This window comes from Chiloscyllium punctatum, chromosome 8 (genome assembly GCF_047496795.1).
Source record: "Chiloscyllium punctatum isolate Juve2018m chromosome 8, sChiPun1.3, whole genome shotgun sequence".
In the NCBI taxonomy this organism is placed as follows: Eukaryota; Metazoa; Chordata; class Chondrichthyes; order Orectolobiformes; family Hemiscylliidae; genus Chiloscyllium; species Chiloscyllium punctatum.
This window is the reverse complement of record NC_092746.1, coordinates 67,637,017-67,654,354: the sequence shown is the minus strand read 5'-3', so window position 1 is coordinate 67,654,354 and position 17,338 is coordinate 67,637,017. Positions and strand designations below refer to the sequence as shown.

Below are 17,338 nucleotides of genomic sequence, written 5' to 3'. Positions count from 1 at the left end.
CTGATTAGGGAAAGTCAACATGGCTTAGTGAGAAAAAGACTTCTCATGCACAAACTTGATTTGAGTTTTTTGAAGAAGTAACCAAGAGAATTGATAAGGGCAGAGCGGTGAACATGATCTACATGAACTTCAGTAAGGCATTTGACAAGGTTTCTCATGGTAGACTGGTTAACAAGGTTGCATCACATGGAATACAGGGAGAACCAGCTATTTGGATACAGAACTGGCCTGAGGATAGAAGACAGAGGGTGGTGGTGGAGGGTTGCTTTTCAGACTGGAGACATGTGATCAGTGGAGTGCTATAATGATCGATGCTGATTCCACTGCTTTTTGCTATTTATATCAATAATTTGAATGTGAACATAGGAGATATAGTTAGTAAGTTAAAGGTTACAAAGTTCATGGGGTCAAATTGGATATCTCCGATAAAAGGTAGTTTAGAAAAAGGGAAGTCATATTTGACCAAACTATTGAAGTTATTTGAGGAGATAACACATGCTTGGGCAAAAGGAAACAAAAAATAGGGGATAAAGCACGATCAGAGGACTGAGCTGGATGGTCAAAGATGATCACATTGAATGCCACCATAGGCTCAAAGGACCAAATGGCCTACTCCTCCTATTTTCTATTTTTCTATGATTCTATGTGGATAAGGGAAACCGGTATTGTACTTAGATTTCCAGAAGGCATTTAATAAAGTGTCCATATCAAGGTTATTACAGAAAATAAATCTCATTGTTTGGGGGTAGCATGTTGACAATAGTAGAAGATTGGCTGGCTAACAGAGGATGGTCATTCAGGTTGGAAGATATACAGAATGATGTAACAGCAGGATCAGTATTGGAACTTCAACTGTTTGCAATTTATGTACATACCTTCTGCCCTTTCATCCAAGGTATTATTTGCTGATGACGCAAAGGTAGGTAAGAAAGTAAATTACGAAAACCAGTTAAGGTCAAAATTGTAATTTTAGTGAGTGGGAAAAACTGTGACAAATGGAGTGTAATGTGGGAAAATGTGAAATTGTCCTTTTTGGCAGGAAGAATAAAGAAATAGCACATTTGCTGAATGGTGAAAAATTGCAAAGCTCTGAGGTGCAGAGCAATTCAGGCGTAAATGAGAGAAGGTTAGTATAGGTACAGCAAGTAATTACGAAAGCTTAAAGAAGTTCTTATTTAACTGAGGGGAATTGAACGCAAAAACAGGGAATATATCCTTCAATTTTACAGGGCATCAGTGAGACTGAATCTGGAGTGCTCAGTATTTAGGCAGGATGTAAATGCATTGAAAGCAGCTCAGAGAAGAGTGACCAGTCTAATACTGGAAATGAGTAAGTTGTCTTATAGGAAAAATTGGAGAGGCTAGGCTTACTCTGTTGGAAGTTAGAAGAGTAAAAGGCAAGTTGAATGAAACATATTAAGGTCCTGAGGAATAAAATCAGAAAATATTGGAAAAGTTCAGCAGGTCAGGCAGCATCTGTGGGGAGAAATCAGAGTTAAAGTTTCAGGTTGAGTGACTCTTCTTCAGAGCGATGGTAGCTCAGAACATGTCAGTTTGCAAAAGGTAGGGTGGTGAGAGGGGCTAAGGAGTAAACAATGGGTGAGGACTAGAGTGCAAAGAGAGAGAAGGACAGTTGGACAGACAAAGGAGTGGATAACGATCTGGCTAGGAGAGTGAATAGCTATTAATGGTGACCGTTAGTGGGTAACAGTGGCTGACGTAGCAAACTATGTGATAACAAACCCTGACGTATGGGGGTTGGAGTAAGTACATGGGAGAGTTCAAGTCCTAAAGGTATTGAACCTGATTTCGAGTCCAGAAGACTGCAGGTTCCCAAGGTGCTGAGTTTTGCTGGAATACTGCAGCAACCTGAGACAGAGATGTTAGCCAGACAACAGGATGGTGTATTAAAGGGCAGAGGGAGGTCCTGACAAGTCTTTGCAAGATAGATGTGAAGAAGATGTTTTCTCTTACAATCTAGAACTAGAGAATCACTGTTTAAAAATAGCAAGTTGCCCATTTAAAATCAGAGATGAGGCAAATAATTTTTTCTTACAGATTTAATACAAGAAATAGGAACAGGAGTAGGCCACTTGGCCCCTCGAGCCTGTTCTGCCATTCAATGGGATCATGACTGACCCAATGGCATTCTTCACATCCACTTTCTTGCATTTTCTCTTGATCTTTCCCTACTGATCAAAAATCAATTTATCTCAGCCTTAAATATACAGAAGGATTCTGTCCCCACAGTTCTCCGTGACATGGAGTTCCAAAGACCATCAACCCTGTAAGAGAAGAAATTCCTTCACATCTCAGTCTTGAATTGGTACCCCTTTATTCTGAGACTGTGCCTGGACTGTCCCATGAGGGGAAGCATCCTCTCATTATTTATCCTGTCAAGGCTCTTAAGAATCCTGTTTGTTTTAATGAGATTATCTCTCATTCTTCTTAACTCCAATGAGTAGAGTCCAAACCCATTCAGCCAATGGTCATAAGACAATCTCTGCAGACTGGGGAATCATCAAGTGTTTCCCGAAAAATGATAGAATCAAAGTTCTTCGATACCTTTAAGCCAGTGATAGATTCTTGTTAAGAAAGGTGCAGAAAAAGTAGTAAGGATAAGTGATAATGCAGATTTGATATTACAGTTGTAAATCTTTGATTTTATTGAGTGGCAGAGGGGCTGAATGACTTACTCCTTCTCCTTGGTCATATGTTTCACTCTTGGGCTGAATCTTCCATTGTCCTTTTAGACAATGTCCTTTCACTCAACTTCCTGGGCATAATTAAATGAACTTTCAACATTGAGATACCCTCTGAAGATTCCTGGCATCTAACACTTCACGATCTTTGTTTCTTCAAAATAAGAATCCATCTTCAGCAGCGTTCTGTTTATTGGTTAAATTTCAACTGGGGCCCCCTTCCCTCTCAGCAGCCAGGGTTCATGCACTCGTCTTTGACTTGATTTCACGGGAGGTCCCACCCGCCACTTCAAACTACTCCATTTTATCTGGAATTAAAGGAGACTGTTTAAAACAAAACATTTTTTCAATTTTAACTTTTCTTACTGCCTGCAAGAAGTGCTCTGCTTATACATTCTGCAATGCAAGAAGTATTTTTTGAATATCTGGAACGCTTCATCGACAGCGGCCATTATTTGTTAATTGCCCATTCAGGAAATTCCATGTCACTGAATTAGAACATGAACAAAGTTTAAAGTTTTCTTTAGTTGCATTAGAAATTTTGGACTGAATGATCATACAGTATATCCATATTGATGTTCATTTTGAGCATTTCAAGAGACAGTGTTCAAACAAAATTGTGTTTGAACAAATCAACATTTGGTAATAAAATATTTGAGCTGAAGAAAAATATGTTTTTTGAAATGTTTTTGTCTTACCCTCATCAAGATATTCGCAAGAAATACCAGTGTAAAAGGCAACAATCTTTGTATTCTGAGAAAAATATTTATTGGTTAGAAAGTGTACTCTGGTAGAGGTGTTCTATAGGCCATGCACTGGATAGATGATGACTGACAATTAACAGCTAAGACTGTTTAAATTTAAACTAGAAAGATTGCCTCTGACTAGTCAACATATTGCTTTGAGGAACGAACCAGCAAATGGCTATAACCTTTAATCATTTTTATCAGTTGGGTGTTGAGGACAAGAAATGCTATTCCTTTTTTAAAACATACAGTCACAGCATTTGAAAAGTTAAATATTCATTAAGTAGTTTGTATATTAGTACATGTAGCTACTAGTATGTACAACTGAACCACACTGAGAACTTGACTGACAATCTTAAATTGCTTATCATTGGGATTATTTAGCAAGTGTTGTCCAATTACATTTAATGGCAGGTACCACGTTTTGAGTTTTGATTAAAAATTATATTTCTATTACTTTACATCGCAGTTACACATGCAAAAAAGTTAATTTTTTTATGTCTATAAAAACATCAATCATAAGCAGACCCTGTAGGTTAAGGCATTGAAGGTTTATGGGCTGTGATTGATTTTTATCATGATTTTGTGCAGAGAAAATTTGAGATCCTTACAGATGAACTCCATGTTTTCCTCTGATGTCAGCAGCTTTAGTTTAGATTTAAAGTGCTGCCATATGGTGTTTGGCTGATCAGGTTCAGCCAGGGCAAATGCTTGTCAAGCGGCTTGGGAGAAATACTGTCACCCCATTTATGGTCTGTCTGACTCTGGAAAACAATTTATTTTACATTGTACTTGTGATTACATGAATTCCACTCTCAAACTGGCCAGAGCATGGTCATAGCAAGCTGGGGAGGTCTCATTCCAGGATCATTATTTACAGTGTTCAGATAAAATATTTGGTGAAACACTCTCCTCAGCTGGGATCCATTGCCCAAAGTGATACAGTTTAACAGCTCAGTCTGCAACCATCTGAAGAAACATTGTCTGTGAGGAATTCAAGAGTTGGACCTCTGGCTGTTGTTTCAACTAATTGTAGGGTAATCTAACACAATGTAACTGTTTGGCCACTTTTTAGAAATGTTGTTTAGGTAACTTAAAAAGAGTCTGGTAGAATGCACATGATGCTACGTCAGCAATTATGAATCAGACATTTTCACATACCGAAGGATATAGACAATAAATGTAAGGAATCTAGATTGTAGAAATGGAATCTTATCTATTTTGCACATTGAAGCATAATGAAAATCTGTCAAATGCCACTTCTACATTTTAATTATGAAAAAAAAACTGTTGAAATCGGTAGCTAGTAGTTAAAAGAATTTTGTCTCAGTGTGAGATAAGCCGTCAAGAATAACAATACTTGTCACAGAAGAAACCCTTAATGTTTCATAATTTGAACTGTAATGAAATTGAATATACATTTCATTTGGAAATTATGAAATGGTGAGTCCATACCTTGGAATGTTCACTGTTATGAATCATTCAGATATATTTATAAAGTATGTTTATTACATGTTTTCCATCATTCATGTAAACAGTCGGGGAAATGAAGTGAATAAATATCACAGTATTATACTGGTGCAGAACTGGACAAAAAGACCTTTGAAGCACACATCATGAATCTCTGGTAATTTTTGTTCTTTTAAACTATTTGTTGTAGGTCATGGTGCCACTCATGTTAGTTCCTCGCCAAGTACTGAAAGTTTGCCTACTGCAAAAGATAACACAGCTTCACCTCCCTTTTCCACTGCAAAAAAGGATTCATTCTTTAATACAATCTCTCGTTCACGGTCGCACAGCAAATCGATGGGTGGACGAAAGGACGTGGTGAGTTCTTTCAAGTAATCACTCATAGCAAAAGGTGGAATTTTCACATTTAAGTGAATGCCAAAGAAGCGGTAAGATTATTGAGCCATAAGCTTTTAAAGTTCATCTTCATGTTATTTAAATGTATATTTTAGGGAATTCTCTCAGGCCTTTGCTGGATTATATCATCATCATAGAATGACATGCCATTTGTCTTTTAATAATGTTGGCCTACACTCATCAATATTCTTGATTGAGCACTTGGAAAAAAGCTCTAATATAAAGAGATGAAAAAGTAAGCCCTTCAATCCAATTCCTTTGAATATGGCCTGTATCAATCATACTTTCATGTGAATTGCAACCGTCCTCCTCAGCAGTAATTGATCCATTTGTAAAATTAAACAGATGAAATCCTTAGTTTCTTTTGACGTCATTTGGGATTGGTCTCATAAATCAAGGTTTTAGTTTCTATTTTGTCACGAAGAAAATTTCCTCCATATGTTTATTGTTAAATTTGCACTTCCAAAACTAAAAGTAATGAGAGGCACTCACTACTCTTAGAATTGTAGCTGGGAATTGAAGAATGAAGCGTTCCAAAATAAAATCTAACTTGTCTACCCTGCTGGTTAGAGTCGCATCTGGCCCAAAGTAAGATGGTTGTGGCTGGTGGAGGTCAGTCATCTGACCTCCAGGACATCGCTGCAGTGATTCCTCAGGATAGTATTCCAGCCCCAACCTCTTCAGCTGCTTCATCAGTGACCTTCCTTCTGTCATAAAGATCGGAAATGGGGATGTCTGCTGATGGTTGTATAATGTTCAGCACAATTTGTAACTCCCCAGATACTGAAGCAGTCTATGTACAAATGCAGAAAGACTTAGACAATATTTAGGCTTGGACTGATAGGTGACAAATGACATTCACTCCATACAAATACAGTCTGTTCTGATATAAGGCAATAGTTCTGTTCCTGTGTGATCCCACATTATAAGAAAATCATGTAATAGCACCATTTAAACCAGTGAGACTGGAATTGCATTATAGCCCCAGTACAGCTAAGGAAAGTTCATGTTCAACAAATAATGGCCTAACTTTTTCAATCGTATTATAGCCAATTCACATTCAAGAAACACGCATTATAATAGAACCGAATTTACCTGGTAATGTCCAATGTAAAGGAATCTAATTATCTCCCCTTGATATTCAGTGGTATTGCTGTCACTGCATTCCCCCACTTTCAGCATCCTGATGGTAAGCAGTGACCAGAAACTGAACTGGACTGGCCATAGAAATACAATGATGACAAAAGCAAGTCAGAGCCTAGGAATCCGATAGTGAGTAAATCGCCTCCTGATTCCCCAAAGGCTGTCCACTATCTAAAAGCATGCATAATTGCAGTTTCAACAGCACTCCAGATGCATCATCAGAAGTAGTAACAGTGTGCACCATTTACAAGATCCACTGCAAAAAATTCATTAAGGCTACTTGGACAGCACGTTCTAAATCCACAATGACTTGCAGATGGAAGGGCAATAGCAGCAGATAATAGAAACAATATTCTTCCAAGTTCCCCTTCAAACCACTCACCACCCTGAATTGGAATTATATGTCTGTTCCTTCAGTGTTACTGGATTAAAATCCCATAATTCCCTCCCGAACAGCATGTTGGGTCTGTCGACATTTAACAAATAGCGGCATTTCAAGAACGCAGATCTCTACATCCTTCACCAGAACAGTTAGTGACAGGTCATATATGCTTGCGCCACCACCAATGCCCCACGTCACATGAATGAATTTTAAAAAAGGAAATTATTGTAAATTCTAGAATTGAAGAAATGAAGAGAAAATTGAACAAACTAAACAGTGTGCATTGCTAACAGAGTATGTGAGCAAATAATAGAGATGCATTTGAGGGAGGCTAGCTATAGATATGAGAAAGGAAGGAATAGAAGAAATTAGGTTGACTAAACTTAAGTAGGAGCAATGGAACAAGGTCTGACTAGAGAATATCCATAGGCATTTCTTGGGTCAAGTAGCCCGTTTCTGTGCTTTTTTACTGATGAGAATAATAGTTGTTTTTTAACTTGTGCTGTTCAATCATTTTTTCTCTAATCAAGTGAATCTTTATCCTCCACACAATTGTAAAATTCATACGCTAGCCTCTTTTACAGCCATCTGTGGAATTTTTCAATGACTGTTCTTTTTTATCCTTTAATTAGCAAATAACTTTTTAATTTATAGATAGAGAGAATCTATGACAAATTGTGAGAGTGTTAAGAACCAGACGGCACAGGTTTGAGGGGAGGTTTTTTGAGGAGGTGGAATTGGTCTTTTGCCTTGAGATTGTGAGCATTCCTTTCTCCGGTTCCTTTTCCTCTTGCCACTGGGTATTAGATTAGATTAGATTAGTTACACTGTGGAAACAGGCCCTTCGGCCCAACAAGTCCACACCGACCCGTCAAAGCGCAACCCACCCAGACCCATTCCCCTACATTTACCCCTTCACTAACACTGCAGGCAATTTAGCATGGCCAATTCACCTAACCTGCACATTTTTGGATTGTGGGAGGAAACCGGAGCACCCGGAGGAAATCCACGCAGACACGGGACGAATGTGCAAATTCCATACAGTCGCCTGAGGCGGGAATTGAACCCGGATCTCTGGTGCTGTGAGGCAGCAGTGCTAACAACTGTGCCACTGAAATGGTATCTGAATCCACAACCTTCTGGCTCAGAGGGGAGAGTCCTAATTACTAAGTACCAGCTAATACTGAGAAAAGCAAATGGTCTAATTAAAGGACATATTTCTGGGGTTGGGGGCTTATCACGCAATGAGGAGGGTATTCTCAAAGAATTGTGTCCCTTCATACAGGAATTACCTCCAATTCAATTTCTTCTGGGAAAGAGACTGCTATGCATATCTCTGTTTCACATTTCTTGAGGTAAGCCTTCAGGGAGTCTTTGAAATGCTTCCTTGGCCCTCCTGTCACTTGACTACCTTCCTTGAGTCGGAACTCAAGTATCCTAAGCATTTGATCAGTCCAGCCAATTGGTTTATGATGATCATGGCCTCAATGCTGGTAATATTAGTTGCTTCAAGAAGGCAGATTTTAGTCCTCCCAGCTGATGCTGAGAATCTGAGTCAAATGGCATTGATGGTACTTCTTGAGGCCCTTGAGATGGGGTCAATGTGTAGTCCAGGGTTTAGATAGACGCCTATTTTAATGTGAGCATGCTGTTTCACAGAAAGTTAATCCATTCAGTGGAAAGGGAACCTTTATGAAGGGGGTCTCCCTACTGCTGCCACCTGCATTCACTGTCACAGCTGTTGATATCACACAAATATCTTTCGATAGTTATAATAATTATATGATTCAGTACAAAAGTAAACTTTTTACTTTGTTTGTAAAATAAAAACTGAACATTTAAAATTTGGTCTATATTTGTGACTAAAAAATAGCAACTTCTTTAATAGATTTGTTAGCCTTTTTCACATGTTGATGTTTTTGCTAAACAGGAAGTAAAAGCAGATCTTTTTTCATAAGGCTTGATTGATTATTATACCCTAACATGAATATTTGCTTCTTGCATGATCTAATAAACCTAAGCCTCGTTATGTATTCCTTACTTCACCATTAAGAAAACTATCTGACCTAATGTCAATGAACATTTGTCAAGTAATTTTGTTTAACATAATGGGATTGTTAATTATTCTGTATAAAAGCAAAAATTCTAAAAAGGACCCAACAATTCAAGTAGCGTCGGTGGTATGAGGATTTCTGTCATCATTCTCCGTTTCTGTCACCTCCAGCAGAATACCATGATCATACACATCTTCTCTTGTGTCCCTTATCTGCATTCCTCAGAAGCTGTTCCATCTGTGACACCCTGGAATACTCCTCCATCACTAACACCTTTTCACCAGTGTCCCTCTTGTATCACATTGCACCTTCCCATGATCTCACAAGAGGTGGAACACTCACCCTTCTACTTCCTTCCTATTCATTGTCCAGGGCCCAAAACTCACCTTCCAGGTGAAGTAGCCAATTAATTGTACTTTTTTTTTCTATCTCTTTTGCTACATTCAATGTTCACAATATAGTCGTCTCAATGTTGGTGAGATAAAATGCAGATTAGGTGGCCTCTTTGCAAAACACTTCCTCTCTGTCTATAAGCATAAGATTGAACCCAATCTTCCAGTTACTTATTATTTCAGGACACCCTCTTGTTGTCATCATGAAGTTTCTTTGCTAGGCCTGCTGTAGTATTCCAGCAAAGCCCAACACAAGCTGGAGGAACAAAACCTAATTTTATACGAGGCACTTTACACCTTCCAGGAGTAAACATTCAAATATTTAAGTCCTCAAACACTGTCCTCCATTTTGATCACAGCCTTTCCTCTCTACCTCCAGCTCCTCTGTTAGCAAAGTGTCATGTTTGGCAGTTCTGATTTCTTCAACAGTGACCTATTTTCTGTTGTTAATACATACAAAGAGCACCTGTCTCTATCTTTTTCTCTCCCAGCTGTACTATCGTAGAATTCCTACAGGTGTGGAAGTAGGCTATTTGACCCATCAAGGTAAAAACAATGACTGCAGATGCTGAAAACCAAATACTGGATTAGTGGTGCTGGAAGAGCACAGCAGTTCAGGCAGCATCCAACGAGCAGCGAAATCAACGTTTCGGACAAAAGCCCTTCATCGACCCATCAAGTCCACACTGACCCTCTGAAGAGCATGCCGCATTGACCCGACCCCCACACTCACCACCATTCCCCCGCCTTTTGCCTTTTTACCCCGTATTTCCCATGGATAATTCAACTTTCCTGCACATCTTTGGACTGTGGGAGGAAACAGGAGCACCCAGAGGAAACCCACACATACACAGGGAGAATATACAAACTTCATACAGATAGCCCAGAGTCGAATCGAACCCAAGTTCCTGGCACTGCTGAGGCAGCTGTGCTAGCCACTGAGCCGTCATGCCACCCATTAGCATTGTCTTTTGCTTTGGACACCCTATAAACTATGTCATAGACCAGTTATTGACTTATAGCTGAAAAAGTATATCACTACATGGTCTTTATTATTCATAAAATACTAAAAGACATGCAGTGACTCTAGAAAATATTTAGCTAACTCTTATTTTCCCCTTGATCACAGCTCATTGTTTGTACTATTTGTTCAGTATAATATTAGGTTTCACTTTCAGCATGATTAAGGGTTACTATGAAAGCTTGGAACAGGCTATTTACTTGATAAGGTGTGCTAATTGAGCTGTGGGTAGCTGACTGCTATGATGGATGTATTCAGTTGATTAATATTTTAGACCTGGAACCAGATTTTGTTTTCCTCATTCAGCTGTTATCTTTTGCGCAGTGAAGAAGTCTATGATTATAGTTGAAATTCTTTATTTGTTGGATGAGACTACTTGTTGATTGTAATTATCTCTTTGACTTGTCAGGAAGATAGGGCACAGAGTAGATATAAAGTCAAGAGCAAAGTCTTGTCATATACCGAAGGAATGTTAAGACAGTTCAATAGGTGGAGAAGATATGGACAGGATAAGGTATATAGATGGTCTAGAAAACTGAATTGTCTATTTTAGTGCAAGGAGGTGGATGAACTGTGAGCATTGATTAGCACATAGGAAAATGATCTTGTTACAATCACTGAGACATGGTTAAAGGAAGGACAGCTTAGCAGTCCAGGTTATAGAAGATTCAGGGATAAGGGAAGGAAGTAAGAGAGGTGGAGGCATTGCATGATTGATAAAGGAAACCATCACTTCAGTAATGAGGAAGGATGCATCAGAAAGTCTTCAAATGAGGTCATGTGGGTAGACCTTAGATTACTTTGCTGGGATTATACTGAGGCCTCCCAACAGTCAGAGGAAGATAAAGGAGTCGATATGTAGGCAAATCAGAGAAATGTGTGAGAAACAGCATTATAGTTGTAGGGGTTTTCAACTTCATGAATGTTAACTGTGATTGCCTTCGTGTGAATGGGATGGAATCTTTAAGTGAATCCAGGAGAAGTTTTACTGCCAGTACGAGCGATGGGGCAGTGCTCGACCTAATCCTGGGGAAAGAAGCCAGTCGAGTGCTTGAAGTTTCAGTGGGTAAATATTTTGCATAGTGACCATAACTCTGTCAATCAAAGTGTTTATGGAAAGGGATAAGAATAGTGCAGAAATTACAATTCTGAATTGGAGGAAGGCAGATTTGAAAGTCATTCGACAGATTCTGGCAAACAGACTGGGAGCAGCTATTTGCAGGAAGACTACATTTAGAGTCTTTTAAAAGTAGTACAGTGAGAATTCAGGGCAAGCATGTTCCTCTAATAGTAAAGAGCAAGTGCAGCAAGTCCAGGAAACCCTGCATGTCAAGGAATATCAAGAGTTTGATAAAGAAGCAAGCATATGTCAGGTACAGCACATTAAAAACAGGGGAGGCTATTCAAATATTTAGAAAGCGTAAGAGGTTGCTTAAAAAGTAAATTAGGAGAGTAAAGATGGGCGTGAAATGTCTTTGGCAGATGGAATCAAGGAAAACCCCAAGGCTTTTTATAAGTATGTTAAGTGTAAGATTATCAGGGAAAGAGTGGGACTTAATCAAGACAAAAGGAGCAACCTGTGTGTAGAGCCAATGGACATGGATGAGGTCTTAAATGAATTCTTTTCACTTGTATTCACAGAGGATTGTAGCCAGGGATATCAGGATGGTGAGGTTCTAGAACATTCTAAAATTAATAAGGAGGGGTATTAAATGTTTTAGGGGCGTACAGGTGCATAAATTCCCAGGGGTTGATAAGATATATCCCAGACTGCCATGGAAGGCAAGGGAGGAGATTGTTAGGATCCTGGCAAAGATATTTAACATTTCGCTGGCGAAAAGGTGAAGTGCCAGATGACTAGAGGATAGCTAATGTGGTTCCCTTGTTCATGCAGGGCAGCAGGGATAAGCCACGTAAATACAGACAGTTAGTCTGATGTCATTGGTTGGGAAATTATTGGAACAAATTCTGAAGACAGGATTAATCAACACTTGGAAAACTAGGGATTGGTAAGCATGCATTTATTAAAGGGAGGTCTTGACTGACAAGTTAATTGATATTTTTGAAAAGGTGACTGAATATATAGATAAGTGCAGTGGAGTGGATGTAGTTTACATGGACTTCAGTAAGGCTTTTGACCAGGTCGCACAGGAAAGGCTGGTCCAAGAGGTAAGAACCTACATAAAATCGAAGGCAAGTTGGCAAACTGGATCCAAATGGCTTACAAATAGATGGCAAAGGGTGATGGTGGAGGGTTGTTTTTGTAATTGGAGGCTCGGGGCCAGCAGTGTACCAAAAAGAGTGGTGCTGGGAACCTAGCAGTTTATTATTCACAATCATGACTTAGATGTGCATGTCAGAGGTTTAATTAGTAGGTTGGTAGATGCTTTGGAGAGGTGTTGATGGTTAGGAGGATGGTCTCAGGCTATAATCTGATATCGATCAGCTGGTGAATTGGGCAGAGCAATGGCACGTGGAATTTAATCCTGATAAGTGCGAGGTCATGCATTTCGGGAGGTCTAATAAGGGAAGGATAAGCACAATGAATGGTAGTTACCTATGGAGTACTGAGGAACTAAAGGATGTTAGTGTACAAGTCCATAGATCTCTGAAGGTGCAATGCATGCCTTTATTAGTCAGAGAGTGGAATGTAGGATTAAGGAAGTCTTGTTGCAGCTTTACAAAAGTTTGGTGAGGTCACAGATGGAACATTGTGTGTATTTCTTGGCCACATTATCAGAAGGACGTGGTTGCCCCGAGATATGCAGAATTGACAGCATAGACAGAGTACATAGTGAGAATATCTTCCTCATGGCAGGTGTGTCTAAGACCAGAGAGCATAAGTTTACGGTGAGGAGCAGTTGGCTGAGAGGAAATCTGAGAAAAAAGGTTTGACCGAGACCGTGGTAGATATATGGAACATGCTGCCTGAGAAGGTGGTGGAGGCAATTACTTTCGCCACATTTAAAAAGCATCTGGATGAGTACTGAAAGTCCCAGGCATACTTGGCTAGGGACCAAGTGCAGGTAAATGGGATTAGTGTAGTTTGGCATTTGTTGATTGGCATAGACATTTTTGAAAGGTTTGTGAAAGCATAGACATGTTGGGCCAAAGGGCCTGTTCTCTGCTCTGTGTCGCTGTGACTCTTTGGTATTCTGCACCAATTCCACAGTGCTTCTGGGGACTTGCAACTTTTGGGGCTTGTTCTAATAAATCTGTATACTTTTGAAATTTGATTATGTCTTTTCCTCAGCAGTTTTATTATAATCCTGCTGTAATTGATTTTCCGCTCCAAGCTCATTGGGCGAGCTGAAGGTTTGAAGTGATTAATTAATAAACCTCTTGGCAAATCATTTGTTTCCATTAGTCAACAAAGTAATGTGATGTGCATTACTTTTGGTAAATAGTGTTTACATACCAGAATGTTTTAGACATTATACAACTATGTTAATATAATATTCTAAATGAATGCACAATAAAATTTGTCTCCTAATCCATTATATGTAATTTTAATATTGTCTTTTGAACATCAGGCAAGAAAATTTGAAATGAAATCTGCTTCATTTTCTTTTTGCCAGTATGTTCCTGTTCCAATTGAAGGGTATCAAGCTGGTCTATGTTTCTGGTATCTTTTCAAACACACAACTTTTGAGATCCGTGACAAGATGGTCTTTGGATTTCATCAAAGTAAAGGAGTTCATTGTTTGTATCCATATTCATTGTCCATCTTTAAATTTATTTTTATGTATCTATTGTACAGAAGGTGATGAGCAATCCCACAATTGCAGTGGAAAACCACCTCACATCATTATAATCCTGAAGTAAGACAGGAGTTTTTGAATGTCACCATAGAGTCAAAGAGATGTACAGCATAGAAACAGACCCTTCAGTCCAACCCGTCCATGCCAACCAGATATCCCAATCCAATCTAGTCCCACCTGCCAGCGCCCGACCCATATCCCTCCAAACTCTTCCTATTCATATACCCATCCAAATGCTTCTTAAATGTTGCAATTGTACCAGCCTCCACCAAATTCTCTGGCAGCTCATTCCATGCTCGCACCACCCTCTGCGTGAAAAAGTTGCCCCTTAGGTCCCTTTTATATCTTTCCCCTCTCACTCTAAACCTATACCCTCTCGTTCTGGACTCCCCGACCCCAGGGAAAAGACTTTGTCTATTTATCCTATCCATGCCCCTCATAATTTTGTAAATCTCTATAAGATCACCCCTCAGCCTCCGACGCTCCAGGGAAAACAGACCCAGCCTGTTCAGCCTCTCCCTGTAGCTCAGATCCCATGGCAACATCCTTGTAAATCTTTTCTGAACCCTTTCAAGTTTCACAACATCTTTCCGATAGGAAGGAGACTAGAATTGCAAGCAATATTCCAACAGTGGCCTAACCAATGTCCTGTACAGCAGCAACATGACCTCCCAACTCCGGTACTCAATACTCTGACCAATAAAGGAAAGCATACCAAATGCCGCCTTCACTATCCTATCTACCTGTGCCTCCACTTTCAAGGAGCTATTAACCTGCAGTCCAAGGTCTCTTTGTTCAGCAACACTCCCTAGGACCTTACCATTAAGTGTATAAATCCTGCTAAGATTTGCTTTCCCAAAATGCAGCACCTCACATTTATCTGAATTAAACTCCATCTGCCACTTGTCAGCCCATTGGCCCATCTGATCCAGATCCTATTGTAATCTGAGGTAACCATCTTCGCTGTCCACTACATCTCCAATTTTGGTGTCATCTGCAAACTTACTAACTGTACCTCTTATGCTCGCATCCAAATCATTTATGTAAATGACAAGAGGTAGAGGGCCCAGCACCAATCCTTGTGGCACTCCACTGGTCACAGGCCTTCAGTCTGAAAAACAACCCTCCACCACCATCTTCTGTCTTCTACCTTTGAGCCAGTTCTGTATCCAAATGGCTAGTTCTCCCTATATTCCATGAGTTCTAACCTTGCTAATCAGTCTCCCATGGGGAACCTTGTCGAACGCCTTACTGAAGTCCATATAGATCACATCTACTGCTCTGTCTTCATCAATCGTCTTTGTTACTTCTTCAAAAAACTCAATCAGGTTTGTGAGACATGATTTCCCACGCACAAAGCCATGTTGACTATCCCGGATCAGTCCTTGCCTTTCCAAATACATGTACATCCTGTCCTTCAGGATTCCCTCCAACAACTTGCCCACCACCGAGATCAGGCTCACCGGTCTATAGTTCCCTGGCTTGTCTTTACCGCCCTTCTTAAACAGTGGCACCACGTTTGCCAACCTCCAGTCTTCCGGCACCTCACCTGTGACTATCGATGATACAAATATCTCAGCAAGAGGCCCAGCAATCACTTCTGTAGCTTCCCACCGAGTTCTCGGGTACACCTGATCAGCTCCTGGGGATTTATCCACCTTTAACCGTTTCAAGGCATCCAGCACTTCCTCCTCTGTAATCTGGACATTTTGCAAGATGTCACCATCTATTTCCTTACAGTCTATATCTTCCATATTCTTTTCCACAGTAAATACTGATGCAAAATATGCATTTAGTGTCTCCCCCATTTTCTGTGGCTCCACACAAAGGCCACCTTGCTGATCTTTGAGGGGCCCTATTCTCTCCCTAGTTACCCTTTTGTCCTTAATATATTTGTAAATACCCTTTGGATTCTCCTTAATTCTATTTGCCAAAGCTATCTCATGTCCCTGTTTTGCCCTCCTCATTTCCTTCTTAAGTATACTCCTACTTTCTTTATACTCTTCAAAGTATTCACTCGATCTATCCTGTCTGTACCTGACATATGCTTCCTTCTTTTTCTTAACCAAACCCTCAATTTCTTTAGTCATCCAGCATTCCCTATACCTATCAGCCTTCCCTTTCACCCTGACAAGAATATACTTTCTCTGGATTCTTGTTATCTCATTTCTGAAGGCTTCCCATTTTCCAGTCGTCCCTTTACCTGCGAACATTTGCCTCCAATCAGCTTTTGAAAGTTCTTGCCTAAGACCGTCAAAATTGGCCTTTCTCCAATTTAGAACTTCAACTTTTAGATCTGGTCACTATTTTAAAACGAATAGAATTATGGTCGCTGGCCCCCAAAGTGCTCCCCCACTGACACCTCAGTCACCTGCCCTGCCTTATTTCCCAAGAGTAGGTCAAGTTTTGCACCTTCTCTCATAGGTACATCCACATACTGAATCAGAAAATTGTCTTGTACACACTTAAGAAATTCCTGTCCATCTAAACCTTGAACACTATGGCAGTCCCAGTCAATGTTTGGAAAGTTAAAATCCCCTACCATAACTACCCTATTATTCTTACATATAGCTGAGATTTCCTTAACAAGTTTGTTTCTCAATTTCCCTCTGACTATTAGGTGGTCTATAATACAATCCCAATAAGGTGATCATCCCTTTCTTATTTCTCAGTTCCACCCAAATAACTTCCCTGGATATATTTCCGGGAATATCCTCCCTTAGCACAGCTGTAATGCTATCCCTTATCAAAAATGCTACTCCCCCCTCCTCTTTTGCCTTCCTTTCTAGCTTTCCTGTAGCATTTGTATCCTGGAACATTCAGCTGCCAGTCCTGCCCATCCCAGTCCCATGTTCCTAACCATTCCCTGAGTTCATCTGCCTTCCCTGTTAGGTCCCTTGCATTGGAATAAATGCAGTTTAATTTATTAGTCCTACCTTGTCCCTGCCTGCCCTGACTGTTTGACTCACTTCTGTTCTCAGCTGTACCCATCTCAGATCGATCTCTTTCCTCACTATCTCCCTGGGTCCCACCACCACTTCCCCCCGCCCCCCCCCCCCCCCCCCCCCCCCCCCCACCACCACCACCTTACTAATTTAAATCCTCCCAAGCAGTTATAGCAAATTTCCCTGCCAGTATATTAGTCCCCTTCCAACTTAGGTGCAATCTGTCCTCCTTGTACAGGTCACTTCTACCCCAAAAGAGATTCCAATGATCCAAAAATATAAATCCTTCTCCCATACACCAGCTCCTCAGCTATGCATTCATCTGC

General features: G+C 40.1%; 1 protein-coding gene across 10 annotated transcripts in view; it reads left to right on the top strand.

The window, feature by feature from the left end:
- tbc1d5 (TBC1 domain family, member 5) overlaps positions 1-17,338 on the top strand; it is a 511,825-nt gene that overhangs the window by 428,992 nt on the left and 65,495 nt on the right. For all 10 annotated transcript variants that reach the window (XM_072575721.1, XM_072575720.1, XM_072575718.1 and 7 more), the window contains one exon: positions 5,109-5,275. In XM_072575721.1, the coding sequence (XP_072431822.1) occupies positions 5,109-5,275 (167 nt within the window). The remainder of the gene's footprint in view (positions 1-5,108; positions 5,276-17,338) is intronic.